A 21777-nucleotide genomic window follows, 5' to 3' on the forward strand; every position below is an offset into this window, starting at 1 on the left:
GGAACAAACAAACCAGGGCAGCAATCGTCGTTTTCCAGGAACAAGTAGTACAAATCACACAACGTTTCCTTTTGTCCAGAGCTCTGACAAAAACCCGGACAAAACAAGTTGCTGTCTCTCTGCTGGCGGAACGCAGAGAGGTGTTTTGTGGAGTTAGACGGGAAAGGGTTTGTCATTTTTTTGCTTATTAATTTCTTCGTTTGGAGCGACTTATTTGACATTCCTTGAATGATTTGATGTGCTGGTGCTCTCACGGTACCAGCTGTTGTCGCTTTGTAGTTGAAGATGGAAACGTGAATGAGTCTGGTTCTGCCGGAGGTTTCGGGAATGTTTTTCTTCCCACCGTCACAGGATGGGAGATCGAATCGAAGAGAAGTTTCAATGCAGTCTGTTGGGTTTCTATAGCTGGCTTCCTATTTTCTTTTATATTTTTATTATTATTATTGGCTTTGTATGAATTGGACTCATTTGGATCTTAATGAACTTGATTATATCATGATTGTGTTCCTGTGAATAGGATTGTCACATGCTTGACTTGGATTGGATCTTTAAAGCGCCTTGAGATGGCGTTTGTTGGGATTTGGTGCTCCATAAATCAATGAATTCAACTGAAATTGAACGGCAAACTTTTTCCTCAAACTGTTCGCTTATAAAGATGCAAAACAATGAACATTTCCAGAACAACTGTGGCAGGGCTGTTTGATTAAAAGAGTGACCTTGCATTCTAAAACTAAAAAGAATCCTTGCACCTGTCAGCCTTCTGTGTACAATAATGCCCGCACGCCACAAGTGTAAAACTTGGCTCTCGAAGGACACAAGAACACAGAAATACACACACACACTTGGCCAGGTTCCAGTGCCACCACCCCCTCCATTTCTCCACGGAGTCCACAGGTGTTTGGGGGTGAGCAGATGAAATTTGGCGTAACCAATCGCGCCCTGACGTCAGGGTGCCACCCATTATGGCGTTGCGCCCGCTGACAGAACGAGCCATCTGGGAAGCAGAGAAGCGGCGACCGGGCCCTCCATTCTTGCGCCCTGCCCTCTGGGCCCGCCGCCAGGGAGACAGACTGGGAGAGCTGGCAGGGGATCAGCGCTCCTCACTTGCTCGCCAAGCTGGAGCATGTTTTGATCACTCTAGCATTCAGCGGGGGTCAATAACCTGCATGATTCACCTTATTTAAATCTTCGGCTTGGTTTCATCCAGTCTGACTGGTCACAGATGCGTCCTGACTGTTGCCTGAAGGCCGCAAATAGCATCTCAGCTTTCCACATAAATTCTTTCCCACTATCACCAGTTTATGTGAAATGTTTTTTGTCTATACACGGTTTCACTGACCAGTGTCCCTCGGCAAATGCACCATCTCTGCTGTTTTTTTTCCCCTGCTATTGAACATGTTTCTCCATATCTCTGTCATACCCAGATGTCACAGCAGTTTGTCCAGGAATGAATGCCTGGGAGACACATTGCTGGCTGAGCGGCGAATCAACAATGATGGCAAACGTGCAAAAAGAAAAAGTAAGAGGGTTTAAACACCCTCCGGTGAGGTACACGCACATATTTGCACAGGAAACTGGGCGATGATGGTGGAGCCCAGAGGTGATGAGAAAATTAAAATGATAATTGTTTACCTATCTTAACCAAAACCCCATTTCTCATTAGGATTCAATTGAAAAGTTTGCCATTGAAATCCCTCCCTTGAGGAGGAAAAAAGGCTGGAAGGAACTTTCTTCCAGCATTAATGACATTTGTGCCTGCTGTTGTGTCTGAGAGAGAGACATTGACATTTTTCCACCTCTAAAAGGTGCTGTTATGTGGCCAGACGCTGACACAACAGCTATTAATATAAATTCTGCTCCATTTTCCCCATCAAACCTTTTAAGCCATTGGAGTTCTACCCATGGCAATGTTAGTCTGACGGTCGATCGGTCCTCTACTTGCGTTCAGACACAAATGTCTTTTGTACTATACGGCCAGGTATAATACAAGTGACTCAGTCAGAGAAAAAAAAAGCACTCTCTCAATCCCAGCTCATCCCAATTTGGCTGTCAATATACCCCTTTAGTGTCAGTTTCCACAGCTACAGTTGTATAAAACCCTGACGTCCTTTTATAAAGCTGGTTTATCAGCTGCATAAGGTGGTCGGAGGGAGTCTGTGGATAGATACCTCACTCCTGAGCATGTGCCTTGAGTCTTACCTTGGTGTCTTTGTTGTTTTCTAGCTATTATAGCTACTACTTATTGGACGTGTGGACGACTGTTCCGGTTTCACACACATCTTTTGGGGCTGATTATTGTGAGACTTTCGGGCAACACTAAGCCGGCAACTACTACGGTCCGTGAGGCCGCTGGCTTCAGTTCCTCATCGGAAAAGCTCGGGCCTTTAGAATATTTGAACTACGCCGTACCATACGTTTAAAATGACATCAATCTCTTTTTCTTTTTAGTTCTGGGCATTTTTCAAGATGCTTCAAATAAAAGGTGAGATGACGAGAAACTTTTCGTCTTCACTGTCTATCCCATATGACGTGAGCGCAACAACAGACACAAAACAGGAAGTGGGCCATATGTCTGCAGCAGTTAAATAATTCCGTGACACGCCCACACACGAGAAGATACTGAACAGTGTACACGGATCCTTTTGGAATGAGCCAGAAGTCAATTATGTGGAAAATGAGTTCATGTTCGGTCCATTGAACATTAAGGAAAACAGTGTTGTTGCACAGTGGCTATGTGCCTAAAATGATAAGTGACACTATTCAGCAGCAGTGTTCCCTTTCTCTGTCTGTTGTCAGAACAGACAAAGTGGTGGATGTGTTGGCAATTTTCTTTTCTTTTCCTTTTTTTTCTTTTTCGTTCACTTAGTCAGATACGCAGCAGAAGGCTCTCAGTGACATTTACCCACAATGCTGTTCTTCACACCACCACCAACTGGACTCCCACTCTCAACGAGTGAAGAGGGAAGATTGTTTCAACAGTTTGTTTGGACACAGAACACAACAACAAGCCACCTGCCGGCTAAAAATGGCTGAATGCTGTTACCAGCACTCAAGGATGTGAATGAAGGGGCTGAGAGGCGGACAGAAGCTGGAATGGTTCATCGGTAGGACGAGGAGCAGCAGCGCCCTGCGTGTCTGTGTTTTACTGCCAGTTATGTTTGTGGTCACAGCAACTCTTGTGTAATTCTCTAAACTGAAAAACATCTACAAATACTGGTGTTTTTTCAGATGAACAACTAAAATCCAGCTTTAGAGGGCGTGCTAAAAATATTTTGGCTCTTTAAAATGAATGCTGCACCCATCTAAGACCATTTTGTGCAATTTCTCTCCGTCTGAGGTGCAAATTTAACACGACCTCCCGTGATTCTTGGGATCTGAGTTGGCAGGAAGGCCACCTCCTGGGAATCTAGTAGAGTCATGATGAACGTGTCAGTATTTTCCCACATAACAATATTTGAGTTAAAGCTTATATGGAGGGAGTTTCTAAAAAGTCATTTTATGTCCAAGGGCCACTGAAAACAGGAATTCTGATCTTTGAGTTATATTCTCACACCGCATAAAAACTGCACATAGGCACCATGATGCAGCTAGGTGGTTTGTGAACTGGAGTTTGGCGTTTGGCCGCAACTGTCTTGGTCTATTTAGAGTCAGATTTGACCATATTTGAACCATCATTGTACTTATGAGAGCAATTCAAAAGTCAGTCTTTGGTATTCAGTCCATGGTTTCACCACCAGCACACATTGGGGATCCTGAGGTGCCACGATGTCCTGCTTCTATCCCGAGAGTCCCCCTGGCTGAAAGACACCCCCTCCCCCCAAATGGATGCCTAAACCAACAGAACTTGTTCCTTTTAAATCAAAGGTAATCTCTCCTCTGAAACGCCCAATGTCCACACCCCAAAGTCAGTCTTTTAGGGCTTTCATACACCAAAGTCATTTGAACAGTTCCTACTCTCCCTGAACTGCACCTTGAACCTGTCCTGTCAATTTCACAAACAAGAGCAGAGACAAAAAACGGGGTCTATGCCAGGAATATGGGTTCTGTTGTGAGTATATGTCTCCAAATAAAAATTAAATAATTGGAGCAATAAGCTAAAAAAAACACACAACTGGATAAATATCGCCAAGCATTTTTTCAGTGTACGTTCCTTTCACTTTATAGAGCAATAAGATGTAAGTTAATACCACAGGAGTCAGTGGCAGAAGTGGCAACATTTTTTTAAAAAAATGCTTTTTTTTCCCCCCAAAATGCTGAAGCAGCAGTGCAGCCAAATACATTTCCCTTAAGTTTGTAGGTTCAGAGTTCCTGGAGGCAACTGCTAACCAACTTAAAGTTTCTTTTAGCCAGCAAAGCAGTTTGTAGTGTGGCATGGCGACCGTTTCCCACTGTCATCACAACACTCTCCCCTCGCTGCTGTGTAGCATCAGTAAGGCCCCTAAGGAGCAGCAGATTGTAACAGCTGAATAGAAGTGAACATGTCTATTTCTCAGAGACTCTCACATGTTAACTAATGTTAGTTAAATATGACAAACACACATTTGGACACCCAGCACATGTGTGTGCTGTGAATGCATATACCCAGAATCATTAGAAAAGTGGAACATTTTATTCATACATGCACAAGGTTTGAAGTCAGGCGTAGATGTTTTTGACTTTCCTGTCTGTCAGTCAGCATTCGCTTTGACAACCCTTAGCTTGCTTAGAGCATGGCAGCCCATCTGCATGCCGTTGTTGTGGGTTTCTACACTTATGGAGCCATTTCACCGAGCAATAAACTGTGGGGTAACATTAGCACCCGAGATGGGGGCTAATAACACACTAAGCTGACAGGTGGTGACAAGCCGTGCATCACCAAAAGACTGAGCGAGACTATCATCATTCTAAATATTAATATTCCCCAGTTTCTCAGAGAAGGATGAAAGGAGAAAAGCTCAGGATTAACGTGTTGACTCAGTCAGTCCAACTCATTGTCTGTAGTGAACTGGAACCTTACTGAACAGGAACACGAGGGGAACAATGATGTTTGATGACACGTAGGAACTAAGATTTGTAGTAAAGACTGTATATGTTGGTCTAATTCTTTCAAGATATTATTGTTGTTTTAAAATGCTCCATCAAGGGACATTTTGATTTATTGTTTTGTCAACCTACGCTAGCAACTCACTTGATATTTCATGAGACTTTGACACTTCTGAATGAGTCAATTTGAGCCGGACGTTAATTGTATTACACTATGATTCCCTTCCACACTATCTTCTTCACATTAGGTTTGGTCATTCTTTTGCACGCAGTTCATACATCTGTGGAAAGCATAATTGAAAAACTGACTGCTGGTACAAAAACAGGATGTGAAGGACATTTTTTAATGACGTCGTCAGCTCATCACGGCGGCATGAACGTTTAAAGGAATGCTCTCCAGTTAATAAAGCAAATGTTACCTTTGCATTTTTATATGACACTAAGGGGGGAAAAAACATTGTGTAAGTCAGGCCAAATCCAGACTTTTGAAATACACATAAACTTTGAACTGTTTGAAATCAAAGCTCTCAAAGCTTGTCTTACACACCCAGATAATGCAGTTTGGGACAGAGTTACTCATGCATGTATGTGCTCCGCTAGATTCAAACTGCCCTCGGCACTTTTGCATATGCTCTGCGGTTCACGTCCCCGGCTTTGAGACAACAGAAGATGCTGGTAAACAAAAGAAGAAAAAGCCAGTAACAACAGAGAATGACCACATGGGATTTAGTGCATATTTTTGTAAAAACAGTAAAGTGTACAGCCTTACAGAATATACAGACCTGTGAGGCTGTCTGACATGGTACCGATATGTTGGCAGCTCAATTGTTTGATGGGGTTTTGGTGCTTGGTGTAAAAGGTCAACCATTAAAGGCGCAGTGTCAACAAGATGAAAACAGCCATACTGCCACCTAGTGCTGAGGACAGCTGTCCAATTTGATGGCCTGGCCCAACTTTAACCAGCTCAGCTGTGCATGTAAACTGTTAACTGTGATGTTATGTGATGTTAACAAGTACAAACTTGTGCATTCCCTCAAGATGTACATTTCTTTCAGCTTTTGCACGTTCACGCAACTGGAGCGCTTTTGTAGAAATACGATGGGAAAGATCTCGGCCCTCTCAGCTGAGAATAAAAACATCTTGCATCAGCAGATATAGGTATGCTCCTATTCTCACAAACATGTACATACATACAAACAAACACGGTCGATTCATTAAAACAGTGCCTCCAGATTCCCCTCTTAGCGTTTGTGGTGTTTATGACCGTGACTGCATGCCTTTAACATGTCGACACTGAAATTAAATCCATCCTTGTAATTACCACCACCATCGGCAAATATAGAGGCAGAGTGATTAAAACGGGAAAATCCCATCAAACATGCTTCTTATGACAGTGAACATTCACTGGTGAGGTGGTGGCTCCGCATATAAGGAACGACACAGAAACAATTACCCTCTTGTGCACTTTCAAACACACGCACGTGCATGGGCTTACATGGGCAAAGTATGGTACACACAGAAAAAACATTTGCACAGTCAAACACACTTATGGTGCACCTCACAACAACAATAATTATTAAACCAGTTTTCTTTCCCAAAGCAGGATATTCTTGGCTTTCACCCTTTCCTCAATGAGATTAAATTTCTTAATGTTACATTGGTGTTTGGATTAAAAAGAATTAGGATGAAATGTTAATATTTGAAATCTTCCTTTGCCTTTGATTCGACACATCAGACAGCTATCTGGCTCTCACGAAAAGAGGGTATTTCTTTGTGTTTGTGTGGGTTTACAAGAGGCCTTTCATGTCACAAGTGCATAGTTCCTAAACCTCCACTTTATGCCAGTCCCCCTGCTCACATACCAAGACCCTGCATTACTCTCCATCGCAGGTCAAAATAACAGCAAGAGATTCTGACGCGGCATCTTATTGCCTTTGGGAATAGCAACAAAGGGCTATGCTTGACTCTCCAATATCTAGTTAGCCTTTGATGACCAGATTTCAAATGAACCTTATCCCGCAGTTTACGCTGATGTTAACCTGCTGGTCATAAATAAAAGGACAGTGAAGTGTTACAATTGCAGGTACTCATGTCAAGTTACAGGTTAAACTAGCGACCATGTTGCAGTGGGATGACATGGGCCCTGACATACATTAACATGTTAACATCAACATTACCATTTAAACACTATAGACTGTTAAAAAGACCATTTTAGCAGTCGGGGATTTTAGGCCTCCGCCTTTGAATACCACCCAATCTACAAAGCACCGGACCCTTACGGCATCTTCTGCAGGTGGTGGGTTCACAGAAGGGTTGTCCTATGTAGCTCCTTCAGGCTGCGCCCAGCTGGACGCCGTGGGAAAAGGTCCGACCACCAGTCGCTCGCTAACGGGCCTCTCCTCCAGGCCAGGCTCCAGGGGAGGCCTGGTAGGCCTGGCGAGGTAACTGGGTTTTTCAGTTGACCCAGGAACAGTCTGGAGTCATGCTCCTCAGTTGGAAAAGGGTGAATTGTCCACTCCAGGTTTGAGGTGAGTCACTGCCTCAGTTGTAGGAGTTTAATTATCTTAGACACTGTTCACTGGTGGGGGTAGAAAGGAGCGGGAGAGAAACCAGGCACCGTCTTCAGTGCGGCGGACTTGTCTGTTTGTCCATTTGCCAGTTGATCTATATTCCAATCCTCACTATTGTCCAGAGCTGTCCTCATATTCATCCTCATGAATTTTTGTATGACTGGATAAATAAGATTTAAAAAAAAATTTAAAAAAGAAGCACTGACATTTAGTTTTTCAGCATTTAGTGAATTCAAACAGTTCCGCTTATCATGACAGGCCAGACAGTCCGGCTGGGTCGTCTTGCTGGGTCAGGATGGATACAAGTTCATTCAGCATGCCCTGTATTTGAAAGCTGCCCAGATTTCCCTCAAAATGTCCAAGACTTTTACAGAATGGAGGATTGACACTGCCTAAATAAACAATGTTAAAAATGAGCACAAAAATATAGAAATAAACCTATTTCTATATTAAATCAATTCATACACCAATAAATCCAATTAAACTTATACTAAATCATTTGCACTCCACTTATTCCCCAAACATTTTTATTTCAATGTTTAATCTTCATTTCAATCAAAACACATTTTTCAGTTGTTGTCATTTTTTAGATTCATTTGTGCATTTGTTTATTATTGTTTATTCACCTTTGTATTTCCTCCCCCTGTTGATTTTCCCCAAGTCTTTTTTATAGTCTAAAGAAAAATACCCATTCTTTCACTTTCCTCGATGTGTGTCGAGACACAAAACAGATACAACAATCACTTTAAATCTTTTTAAAGGCCAAAAGAGAATAATAACTTACAGAGTTTCCGCAAAATAACAAGAAACTTGTCAGCTCTGTCAGTATAGAACGTGTTCAACAACTGCATTCTGGCAATTTCATTATTGTCCAAGGTCTAAAAGGTCTTTGTTCAAAGGTTTTAAACACAACATGAGTACTCTTGACCTCCGCACCTCAGCCACACTGTCCACATCACAGAGTTTGAAGGTTTTCCTTCCCCATGATGTTGTTATTAGCTATCAAATCAGCATTCAAGCTGCTCTGATCTCTGCTTCACTTACTTGGCTGTCTCTTTTACCTCCTCGCCCCTCTATCTTTTATTCCAGGAGGTGCAGCATTGTGGATATCATGTCGATAACGGGCCTCAGGTTCGTCAGGATTACAGTGTATTGGTTTATGGACTGAGGAAATCTGTGTCTGCAACATCAATTAGAAAACCTCGCAGCAGCAATCTGTGCTGGGGCAAAAAAAACCCCTCCATGGACACAGAATTTGCAGTTTACCCAGGATCACGCATCAGCAGGACTGTGCTACATGTTGATGGTTCCTGAGAACTCTGCAGTGTTTCTTTGTTCAAGCTGGTGCCTGGATCTTAGTCTCAAAAGCACACAGTCAGTTGTTCTGCAACTTAAAACAACAATGTGAACAAAGGTACATAAAGAGACAGACTGGGGGGGCGCAAAAAAAATGAGAACAAGACCAAACACAATATGAGAGCAGAAGGAGTAGATTCTATCGAATGAGTAAGATTAAATGTGTATTTAAAAAAAAACTCTTTAAATAAAGACAAAACTTGAGACTTTTGCAAAAGCTTTTACTAAAATGAGACAATTTAAGAAGAGACTTGAAAGTAGCGAGAAACTAGTGCGTTTGAGTTAAGCTGCCAGAGAGTTCCATGCATAAAGTTTGAACACTTCTTGTCAAGCACTGTGACTGGGGAATAATCAGCGGGGCTCCTTCTGCCGATCTGAAAGATCAAGAGGAGACATAGCAATTTGGTCTTGATGCATCCTACCACTCCCCTCTAGTGAATCACTAAAAGTCGTTCCAGCCCAACGTATCTTTGCAGCCACTGACTGACACCATCCAAACATCTGGGCTGTCAGCCACCATAAATTGAAAAAAAAAATCTAATTTGCCATTTTGACGAAGCCAGCACTTTCACCAGCTTTCCCGACATTGCAAGCCAGAAAAATGACTTTGTCTCTTTGTCACTTTTTCACTTCTTGCTGTTGCCATTTCTTATTTTAGCCCGCTCCCTAACACATTTCTATTTCTCATCATTTTTCTAAATGCTTCATTCCTTCCCTCTTTATCAGCATCAACGGTCACAGAGATTTGCTAAAGTGGACTTTATGGGTGGCGAGCCTTCCACATGCCTCTTATACAAGCCCCATTTTTGCTTCAGTGGAAATTCTTCCATGCTGTGCTTGATCAGGAGAGAGTGCTTTCTCTTTTCTACTTTACATCTACTCCCCTGTTTTGTCACTGATAATATATGCAAATTGCAGACCTGGAAAAGTCTTGTTGCTTTTGGTAATCAGCTCTCACCATTACATTAAAACAAAGAAATTGCTTGTGTGTGGGTCACTATGGTTGAGCATTGCTGAGGCTGCTTGATTGGTGCTGTTTGACCCTACTCTGAGTGCCAAAATGCTCCTCTACCTCATCTGCATCTCAGTACACCAAAGCTGTCCTGTAATAATCCCAATTAGAGAGAGTGCAGCTGCCACTTAAGTATGTAAGAGCACCTTAATCTTTAGGCACATTTCGCTAAGGTGCTGCCGTGAACATTGGTCACGACACCCAGAAATGTTATCTATGTTGTGACTGCAGCAGCCATTTCTTCTACTGCTCTAGTTTTATTTCCACCGAAAAGCATTTCAACTCACAGTATTTTCTAAATGCATGACTCCTCTTAGAGCTGAAAGGCTTTCAGTGAGTCATCCTTGTCAGATTTTGACCCTGAATGGGTTGGTTCACCCTAATGTGCAGACTATGAGTTTTGCCCTCGAACATGCAGCATGGATATCATTTGAAAATGTTGCATATTGCTTAACTGTACGAAGAGCAATGTGATGCTACATATGTTAGCAAGGCTGAATAAAATGAATGAAAACATGTCTGCATCCAAAACCAGATTAGCATTAGGAGTTATTCATTTTCAAGTTGCTCTCATTGGCAGAGATTAAAAGAAGATCACTAAAACAAACATATTGTTTCATGTTGAGAAGTAAGGGTACTACAGCAACCCAGTTGTAAGTTCATTTAGCTCAAAAAGTAGAAGTAGCAAGCTGGGTCAGGATGGATACAAGTGATAAAGTCAAGTAATTAAGTCCAAATTTGAAGGTTGAAGGGGTGGTGGAGGTATAAAGCATTGGCATTTTGTCATTACTGCAGTTTCAATTTAGGTTTTCATTTCTTATTTTCAGCTACAGTTTGGAGGAGTTTTATCCCCCCACACCCTCACTCTCAAACAAGTCAGGTTCAGGTTTAGGAACATCTCTGCAACAAACTTCTCCGTGTTAGGAAGCAACTTTACTTTACAAGCTACTAACGCTAACTCCACTAGCTTGCTAGCAGTGTAAAAAATCTAGCACGCATTTCCTCATAAAATAACTACACTTTGAAAAGTTTTAGTCTTTAGATGAACTTGTTGGCCATTTGTTCCCTCTTCAGGAAAAAGGATTTTGGCTTAATAGCCAATTTGATGTCAATATGAGTAGCAGGGATTAGCATAAAGCAAACTGTGGGGCGAATATTCTGACATTGTTTCTGTGCACAACTCTAAACCATATAAAATTGTATACTTTGAATTTAATATTTTTAAAGGTGACATGTATTTACACAATGAGGCAGATCGTCCAAAAAGAGACTGACAATTTATATTAGGTTGTGTGTAATTTCCAAAAAAAAAAGCTTTCTCACCTCAGGTAAAATGGGGCAAAAAAGACATTTAACTGACACTGTTAATATTTCCAAAATTCCTTAAGATTTCTTTCAGACAGAAACACAGCTCTTTTTAGAAAGCTCAAGTACTTAGACGGGATCACCTGACAATCAATTATTTAGCTGAGAAAAGTCAACACTCTGAATGAAATTGAAAAATGTAAATGTCTAAATAGGGCCAAGAAATAACAAAAAGACAGACTTTTAAGATCCTCAGAGAACCAGGGACCAGCAAGATTGAGGAGGGGGGGCTGGTATGGGTTGTAGTCATTTGGAGTGAGCTATAGCTGAACCATTTGGGGTTGAGGATGAATTAAAAATCAGCACCTAAACTTGCTGCCAGTCCCGAAAAAATACTGAAGCCATGGCACAAAAAAAAGTCCACAAATTTAACATGGCTGTGATGTTTTTTTGCAGGACAGCAATTCATTACATCCATCTCATTACTTCACTGCCTTGCAATTCAGCAGAGATCTCAAAAATGAGTTATATGTCTTGATATTTTTGTAAATTAGTTGCCTAGGAACTCTGCACACTAATAGTGATTTAAAGCTCCTAAATTCACCAGAGATAGAAAACGTGTCTTAACCTTAGGAGGCCTTGAGTTTGGCCCTTGGAGCCGAATTGGCCCTCAGCTTTAGCCTTCAATCTACATACAACAAAACCCTGCTGCTCCGCTTTTCCTAATGAGGGCTGGAGGGACGTATGAGGCCTTTAACTGTTTTCTCTTCTCTTTGACGGTGTCTCTCTCTTCCCTCCTACACTGCAGTCAAACAGGCAGTGTTAAATATCTCATCTTATTTTATCCTCCAGGCTGCCATCAATTTCAAGCTGTTCCCCTCTCATTTACAGTACTGCTCCACAAACCGTGATGTCAGGACGCGCATTAGCTGCCAAATGTGCGATTTTACTCGTCTTGGTGCAAAGAGAAGCACATACCTAGTTTTCACCTAAATCTTTAACATGACCCAATGCTGCATTATGGGAGACAAGCACATTTATTTATCCATTGCAATCAGTTTCATGTCCTTCAAAACTGTAAGAATAGCTGAATCGGTTGTGTTGCATTTATCCTCCCCTCACTGTCGTCGTGATTTCACGTCACTGGTCTGTCCCAGCTGCCTGTTTCACGTTTTCATCTTGGTGTTAAGCTGCTGATTGTGTCCAAAAAGAGGCTGGACGAACATGAACGTTCTAACACACCGATCAACCCAGAGGCAGACTTGTAAGATGCATGAGTTTGGAAAACAAAGTGCTCCACTGCTCCCTATAGGTTTGTTCGGGGAAATGCATTATTTTAATCCTGTGCAAATGTGCACTCACTTGCGTTTGTGTTCTATTTCAGCAACGAGGTGCGGCTAGTAGTGCCTTCGGTCACTTGAAGTGTAAGATTCTAATTTACTGACCAAACTGATACTGTGACAGACCTTTTAACTGTGCTTCAGCTGCTAAAACTGATCAAATGATCACTGGTATGCAGAATAGCTTCAACCTTTGTGATCATTTTCAAGCTCAACACAAGGCTTTGAGTGGCTCTCAGATTTACTTACAACCCTTTTATGACACATTATTTTTCATTCTTGGTTTACTCAGATTCCACCACACTCATATCAAGTGTCCAGTGTCTGTTCAAAGCAAAGGTAAAACCTTCCTGGTAGCGTCTCACTGCCCAGGTGAGGTGGCATAGGCCCTTCCTGCTACCTTCAGCATCATATTTGATCATAGCTGAAGAGTTGCATCTTCCTTCTAACTCTTCTTTTCTCATCATTCTTTCATCCTGAAGTTTGTAAGAGTTTTCAGACTATGGACTGGTAGACACACAGGTAATCTTGATTTCTACGTCACAATCAGGTTGCTCCAGAGTTGTGTGCTCTGTGCTGTATCCTGTGTCACATTTTTTTCCACGTAGCTTATATAAAGCCCAACCTGCAGCGACTGTTACTGGTCCTTTTATGTGTTTACATGGCATTCTGCCTTCCTTAAACATACACTAACCGATTCAAAATGTAACAGGATGTAAACTAAATCAGGTTTTCTCACGATGCGAACACAATGACCAGTGTGTTCCCAACAGCTATTTTCTCACTGGATAAACCCAAATAAGAAGACATTAGAGTGGTATGGAAAATGCACATTATTAACATTCTTTTTTAACAATGATTATGATAAAAAAAAATGTCTTCTGTCACTTTTTCAGCCTGAATGCATGAGCAGGTACTCTGACATTGTCCATCCATCCTGTGGCTGTTTTGATAGGATCCTCAGAATGATCTAAATTTGTGACCCATTTGATGAACAGCTGTGCAGCAGCTTTGATGCTGACCACCATCCACGATGGGTTGTGACTGACCCGAGCTGTGTGATTATACCACTTCAAAAAAAGAGCTCCACATCTTTTCTGCATCCTCCTTTGACTCTAGGTATTTTTCAAGCTTCTCGTGTTCCTTACTCTTGATTTTGCGGTCATTTGGGATTGCTAAATCTGTAGCTTCCTCAGTAGTTTGTCGACCACCACAATACCCGGTTGCCTTGCCAATCACCAGTTTATGAGTCTGGATCTGAAAGCCCCAGGAGATCTTAGCTCTGTTATTCTCCACAACCTTTAGAAGTATCTCCCATTCATAACAAATTACACTGTGTCAAAATTCATTCAACAAAACTGACAAAATGAAGAAGTAAAAAAAAAGTTCATCCCATGATTCAATAGCTTATAGAACCCCTTTGGCCACAGTAACTTGAAGTGATCATTTTCTGTGTGACGTTATCAGTCTCTCAGATCATTGTGTAATATTGGCCAATGCTTCTCCACAACTTTGCTTCAGTTCATTGAGGTTTGCAGGTGTTTGTTTATGATAAGCTCTCTTAAGGTCCCACAACAGCATTTGAATCAGGTCGAGGTCTGGACTTTGACCGGACCACTGCAAAACACCTCGATTGTTTTCTTCTTCAGCCATTCTGTTGTAGATTTGCTGCTGTGCTTGTGCTTGCTCATTGTCCTGTTGGATGATCCTGTTTCTGCCCAGCTTTAGCTGTCAGAAAGATGGCCTCAAGTTGGACTCTACGACATTTTGGTATACGGTGTAGTGGAGTGGAGAAAACATATTCTGCTAGAAAAAAAAATTTAAATCTGTCCTCGCACTAATGAAATTCATTAGTAACTGAAATATGAGTTTGAATTACCGCTTAGTTAATATCTGCAACAACCTGGCATCCCTCATTTATTCAAATTCACGATATTTGAAATAAATCAAGTTTCCTGACATATTTAGTTGACATAGTGTGAACACACATCCACACAGAGTTTCCTGTGTCGTCTCAAGGGTAAGCACTATAGAGCTAACTTTGAAGCACAGGACAGAGTCAGAAGTAAGGAAGGAACCAAGGGAGGCTCGTTAAACGGGCTTATGTTTTGTTTTCCATAATGTGGTACAAAGTAAGCACATCACAGTGAAGGGGGAAAAAAAACTGATATAAACATCTAATTGAAGCCTGGCGTCTCACAGCTATGATGAGTCACAGGCTCTGTGCCCGTCTGAGTGCGAGTGTTGTTGTGTTGGAAGTGCTGGTGGGCTCAGCATCATCCTGCTCCTGTGCTGTCATTCACTGGCATAGACCCACTCTGGTCCCCTCAGCCTCGTCTCTTATGGCAGAGTAATGTGGGCTGACACAAAAGAGTCTTCCACTTCCAAAAGCTCAGCTGGCAGGTATTGTTATGAAAACACACTACAGTAGTGGTTATGTTGGTGGATTACATGAACAAGCTACCTAATAGCACATAGATATTGCAGCAAAAACACCTATTGGTGTCCTATTGGTATGTCATGAAACTGTTCTTTAAAAACAAAAAGTTAGGATGCTAAGTAAAATGTAAAAGAACGACGTATTAAATGTTGAAACAGAGGGATTTAGGTACGTATCAAACTAAGGTAATGCTATCAGTTTGATAAGGAAAGAAAATGCTCTGATTCTGGCTAAGCCTATGATTTTCCATATCTGTTGAGTTCAAAAGTTAATTTCAACCTCAGAGGATATAAAGTTGTCTATTCAATAGCTTGCCTCCATTTTAGAAGGTAAACGTTAGGCTAAACCATCAGTTAACCATCAGTTTTTTGTTGTTTTTTTTGTTCCTCCACGAATAAAGAAACTTTCAGAATGACACATGCCATAATCCTCCCTGTCACTTGGTGGCGCTCTTTGTCTTGAACGTCACCACCACGTTCTTCGGCTTTTGTCGTCACAGGATGTGTGCCGTTTCAAAACAATCTCACAGGAGTGAGCTGCTTCAGTTGTGGCTGTCCACAGTGACTTCTGTCACTTTTAGCTGACAGAAAGCACTGGCAGTGATAGACGGCTCCGTCGCTACAGCATCTTAAAGAAGGATTTGATTTTTACAACATGGCGGGACCGCTGCTGGAGTTTGAGACCGAGATGTTCCTGAGTCTTTTCGGCTCTGACGGGCTGCTTGTGGTGGCTGAGGGGATGGGGATAGACCGTATCCTGATGCAGTTCATGCGGGTTTACTCTGAGGAGGGCAGCCTGGTCCTTCTGCTCAACACAACCACACCTGAGCAGGTGAGAATATTTTAGCTACACGTCGCTAATGAACGCCTCATAAATGTCGTTGCTAGGTGATTTGTGCTAGCAAGGTGGTTAATGGACCTGTTGCTAATGTTATTGTAAATGAAAGAATGGCTCGTTTGTGCAGAGACAAAAAGAGACTGAAAAATGACCCCACAGCAAGCCAGTAATGTCGTGTTACTGGGATATGAAGCAATACAGTATCACAATTATAATATCGGATATACTGAGGCGGTCTCTGTGGTTAATGTTTCTCATGCCCTTGCTGGCAAATGTCAGAAAATCATCACGTTTTTAGATATTAACTACTCATTAATTGCAGTCACAAGCCATTCCGGTTTTCCAAAGAAAAAGTATAAATAGAACTTATTTCACATCACTTCTGTCTATCAGCTTTACGAAAAGGTGGCTTTCCCATCCTTCCCTTGCAGGAGTATTTCACAGAGCAGCTGCGGGTGGAGGGTGTGACCTACCTGCCCAGGACAGTGACCAGCGATGTCCAGAGTGCGGAGCGGTACAATGTTTACACCCAGGGAGGGGTGCTGTTCGTCACCAGCAGAATATTGGTGGTGGACTTCCTCACCGACCGCATCCCGGCTCATCTTGTATCAGGTCAGACACTGATCAATACTCTTGTTCAGTTCATGATTGAGACCTTTATTAGTTTAAATTGTTTTGTGAAATTTTGTTAATGTACATGTATTGGTTTCCTCTAACAAGAAGAGTACTTATGAAACAGTTTGTGTGGGCATGTGAAAAAGAAGAGCATACCTTCTTTCAACTCTAAAGTCTTACGTATCAGGACAGAGTAATAGATCATCTGAGGATTAAAAAGGTTTAAGATAAAGCAAATACAACCTCCGCTGAACAACAACACATTCACGGTCAGACTGCGTAAACTAAAAGCTACACCTCAGACTCTACAGCCTCAAATAGCATGTTCATTCTTTGAATTAATGTTGGTACAGTTAGTGTGGCTTGTTTGGAAGGATAGCAGGAGAAAGCCTCTTTTCTTTTAAAAGAATGTGGCAGCGCAGCTTAGATTTGCAAAGTTGCCTCTGAACAAACCACAAGAGCTCTGGAACAATGTCCTCTGGAGAGATGAGAGCAACGTGTTTGGGTTACTGTCAAGCATGGTGGTGGAGGGCTGATGATTTGGGCTTGTTTTGCAGTCACGGGACCTGGACTTCTGTACACCAAAGTATTCCAGAGTCAAATGTGAGGCCATCTGCCTCACAGCTACAGGATAGGGTAACGCAAACGAACAATGATCCCAAGCACAGCAGCAAATCTGCAAGACAATGTCTGAGAAAGAAAAGAATCGAGGCCTTAGAACAGTCCCGTCAAAGTCCAGACCTCAGCCTCATTTAAACACTGTGGTTGGACTTCAAAATATCCACGCATCGTTGTAAAGAAGAGTCAGAATTCCAGAGTATACGGTACCGGGGGAAGTGCAGGGGGAGTAAGGTGGGTTTTGTAGAAATTTGAAAGATAATCTCGTACAGAAAACGATGACCTTAAATTACTGCTGCGAAAGATGGTTCTTAAAGCTGGCGATTCATGGGGTGTACTTAGTTTTTAACAAACTACTTCTGTTTTTTGTCTTAGTTTCAGTTCAATTACTAATGAAAGCGTAATATGCTATAGGTTGTTGTTCATCTGAGGCTTTATTAGCCTAATTCCAAGACCTAGTAAGGACCACAGGATTTTAATGACCTCCTGATGCATTCAAATGCATAGATTTGAAAGAGGTTGTGCTTTCTTTTTCACATGAACAGTTGTGAGTTGTCAGTGAAATTGAAGAAATTCACCTGATCCTCAGTGTTTGTCTGATTTTATTGGTACTTAATAAAGGATCAACCACAGTAGTGGTAGTTTCAACTTTAGGGGCTCCATGATAATTACTGATGGACTCTTCATTGCGTTACTACAGCTGTAGACTACCATTTCTTTCTGTCTTTGTAATCCTCTTTGTTTAGGGATTCTGGTGTATCGAGCCCATAAAATCATTGAGTCGTGCCAGGAGGCCTTCATCCTCCGTCTGTTCAGACAGAAGAACAAGACCGGCTTCATCAAGGCCTTCACTGACAAGGCCACAGCCTTCTCCACTGGCTTCTGCCAAGTGGAGCGTGTCATGAGAAACCTGTTTGTAAAGAAGCTCTACCTGTGGCCCAGGTAAAACAAACGCGTTGTATTGTATCAATAACATAACAAGTCCAGGCTTCCGTCATCTCTTCTCACTTTTTCTATCCGTGGGCCTAATTCAACAGGTTCCAAGCGTCAGTGAACGCAGCGCTGGACAGGCACAAACCGGAAGTGGTGGAGCTGCATGTGTCTCTGACCCCAGCGATGAGGGCCATCCAGAGCTCCATTATGGACATTATGAGCGCCTGCCTGAAGGAGCTGAAACGCTACAACCCTACCCTAGAGGCTGAGGATCTGTCACTGGAGAACACTCTTGGAAATGCATTTGAAAAGGTCTTACCATCAAATAGACTCGTTAATCTGCTTTTGCAAACACTCTGGAGTTAGAGCTAATGAGTGTAATTAAAACTTCCACTTAAAGTAGAACGATAAGACTTACACCAACAAAACTGTTGCAGTGACACCCTCTTGATGACTTGTAAGGGATTTCCTTTAAGGGTTTGTTTTTTTCTTTCCTCCCATCCAGACTATCCGTCACTACCTGGACCCGCTGTGGCATCAGTTAGGAGCAAAAACAAAGGCCCTGGTTCAGGACCTCAAGGTGCTCAGGGTGCTCCTACTCTACCTCACCCAGTACGACTGCATCACCTTTCTCAATCTGCTCGAGTCGCTGCACTCCAGCCAAAAGATCTTTGGCTCCAATTCAGGTGAACTAAACGCACTTCGCTGTTTCCAATTTCTGATTGGAACCACTCTGTAAAAAAAAAAAAAAAAAAGCATCTGTTTTAATGATTGTAATCAATCTTCTTTGTTTGTGTTTGATTTGATCCATCAGGTTGGCTTTTCTTGGACTCAAGTACCTCCATGTTTGTGAACGCCAGAAGCAGAGTGTACAGGATTCCTGAGAGCAAAAAGAAACTCAGAGTTGGAGCAGAGGCTGAAAAACAGAAGTCCTCCTCTGCCTCGGGTAACTGAAGAAGACGTCATCAGAGACCTACTCATTGGTCAGAGTATTTATCCACTGCTTGTGTTGAAATGACTAAAGGCACTTTGTGCGTGTGTGTGGGTTTCAGAGGTGAAGCGAGAACTGGTGCTGGAGAAGAGCCCAAAGTGGGAGGCTCTGATGGAGGTGCTGGAGGAGATTGAGAGGGAAAACAAGAGCTCTCAGCATGAACCAGGTTAGAGCTCAAGTTAGTGCTGTTAAACTATGAATGTACATATGATCTACCATATTAAGAGAATTCTTTTATGGTTCCACTTTAGATTCTGAACATTATGATTGGGTTTTTAAATTCTATGCTAATACAGCTCATGAGAACAAAGATGTTCTCAGGGTGGTTCAGTATCTGCCCATTAGCTGGAAAAGCTAACCGGTGTTAGCCTAAATGCTAAGATTTGATGAGCACTCCTTTTAGAACCATGGGCATTTAGTCCAGGACATCTCTCAAGTCAGATTTCCAACTAAGCAGTATAAACAGATATTTTAACTTTGACTTTCCCATTGGTGAGAGTTATACAGCTGTTGTTACTGACAAATGTAGCCTCACAGTGTTATGATTCTAAATTGTAGAGAACGTAAGGGTCCACGCAGAGTCATTAAGATGTTGATTCACCAAGTGTGACCAGGATGTGTGTGTGAGTTGGTCTGACTGTAACCTGTCACCCGTAGGTCGTGTGCTGATTTGTGCCAGTGACGACCGGACTTGTGCCCAGCTCCAGCAGTACATCAGGCACGGCTCCGATTGGCTCCTCAACCGACTTTATGCCCGCACGATCGGCAAACGGGACTCTTCTGCAGCCGCTGCCTTCGAGCTGGACTCCCACAAAAAGGGAAAAGGCTGGGTCAAAAAAGGAGCCAAGGGAAAGGAGCCTGTGCAGAAAAAAACCGCAAAGTCAGCAAAGAGCAAAAGCAGACCTTCTCTGACCCTGACCCAGATGATGGGGAAAGAAGAGACGGGTGAAGCAGGAGTTATGGGCTACAGTGGAGATGAGGATGGTCTGATGGAGGGAGATGAAGACGAGGACGAGCAGCTGAAGCTAGATCTGTCGTCGGACTCCTATTACGGTGTCGTGAAGGAGCCGCTGACCGTCATCCACCCTCTGAAAGGCTGCACCGACCCCCACAGCTTGACCCGAGTGCTGCGTGAGGTGGAGCCCAGTTTTGTGGTGCTGTACGATGCTGAACTGAGTTTTGTCCGCCAGCTGGAGATCTACAAAGCTAACCGACCTGGAAAGCCGCTTAGAGTGTATTTCCTCATCTATGGAGGCTCGACAGAAGAGCAGAAGTACCTGACAGCACTGTCGAAGGAAAAGAAAGCCTTCGAACACCTCATCAGGTAAGAAACATCTCTTTATTTGTCAGGTCCCTTCGGAGTATCTGTCATGTGCTTTGTTGAAGCGTTGGCCTCTCAATGCTGCTTGTATGTGTGTTCTTATGAAGAGAAAAGGCTACAATGGTCATCCCAGAGGAGAGGGAAGGACGAGAGGACACCAACTTGGACCTCGCCAGAAATTTAGAGCCTGCCAACGCCACCACTAATACCCGCAAAGCAGGTATACTTGCTCTGTTTCATATACATTCAAAATGTTCCTCGGTTAACATCTGACCGGTTTGGATTTTTATTTCCATTCCCAGGAGGTCAGGATCAGCCCAAAGAGCCCTCAAGAGTCATCGTGGACATGCGTGAGTTCCGCAGTGAACTGCCCTCGCTGCTTCACCGCCGTGGGCTGGACATCGACCCCATCACCCTCGAAGTGGGCGACTACATTCTGACCCCAGACACATGCGTTGAGCGGAAGAGCGTAAGCGACCTGATTGGCTCGTTGCAGAGCGGCCGCCTCTACACCCAGTGCCTCTCCATGACCCGCTACTACAGAAAGCCGGTGCTGCTCATTGAGTTCGACCCAGCTAAACCATTTTCCTTGACTGCCCGGTCAGATTTCCGTAATGAGATTTCATCGAACGACATTTCTTCAAAACTCACCTTACTCACACTGCACTTCCCCCGGCTCCGTATTCTCTGGTGCCCGTCCCCACACGCCACAGCCGAGCTCTTCCTGGAACTGAAGCAGGGCCGCGCAGAGCCAGACGCCTCAGCTGCCCAGGCAATCACGGCCGAGTCTGACACGGTGGCCGAATCGGCAGACCTCTACAACCCCGGACCTTATGACTTTCTGTTGAAAATGCCGGGTGTCAATATGAAAAACTACAGGGCGCTCGTAAAAAATGCCGACAGCCTGGCAGACTTAGCCAAACTCAGCCAGGAAAAGCTAGCAGAAATACTTGGGAACGCCAACAATGCAAAGTTGCTGCATGACTTTCTGCATAATGTTGCAGATGTACCCGCTCCTGGTGGACAGAAGGCCAAACAGACATGACCAGTTCTGACTTGTGTATATTAATGAATTTTACTCGTCATAAAGGTTAGTTTAGCATTTTAAAGATTGGATGAAAGCGGTGCTAAAAGGACAGTACAGACTTTTGTAACAGCTTGTGCAAACGGTGTGAAACTTTTATACATTTTAAAATTATATATGGGGGGGTAATAAAATATTTTAATAATAATGTCTTGTATGAGTTATAATTACCTGGTATTTCAAACTAAAGCTTTCTGAAACAGCAGCTTCGTACAGCTCAACCATATTTAGATTCACGTCCATCAGAGATTGCTTTCTGCTCAGTTTTCATGCTCCCATTTATCATGGAATGATCAGCTGTTGGAGAGAAATAAAGAACGCTCTGGCTTTGAA

General features: G+C 42.8%; 1 protein-coding gene across 1 annotated transcript; it reads left to right on the forward strand.

Annotated features, from left to right (window-relative positions):
* Positions 1-15424: 15424 nt before the first annotated feature.
* Positions 15425-21777, forward strand: ercc4 (excision repair cross-complementation group 4). The gene is made up of 10 exons (XM_072373496.1): positions 15425-15876; positions 16314-16494; positions 17862-18057; positions 18153-18360; positions 18554-18734; positions 18863-18994; positions 19101-19205; positions 19697-20363; positions 20468-20580; positions 20663-21777. Exons 1-10 carry the CDS (start codon positions 15700-15702, stop codon positions 21403-21405), a joined length of 2703 nt encoding a protein of 900 aa, XP_072229597.1. The 5' UTR covers positions 15425-15699; the 3' UTR covers positions 21406-21777.

This window comes from Leuresthes tenuis, unplaced genomic scaffold (genome assembly GCF_036924035.1).
Source record: "Leuresthes tenuis unplaced genomic scaffold, fLeuTen1.0.hap1 SCAF_20, whole genome shotgun sequence".
NCBI classification, from domain to species: Eukaryota; Metazoa; Chordata; class Actinopteri; order Atheriniformes; family Atherinopsidae; genus Leuresthes; species Leuresthes tenuis.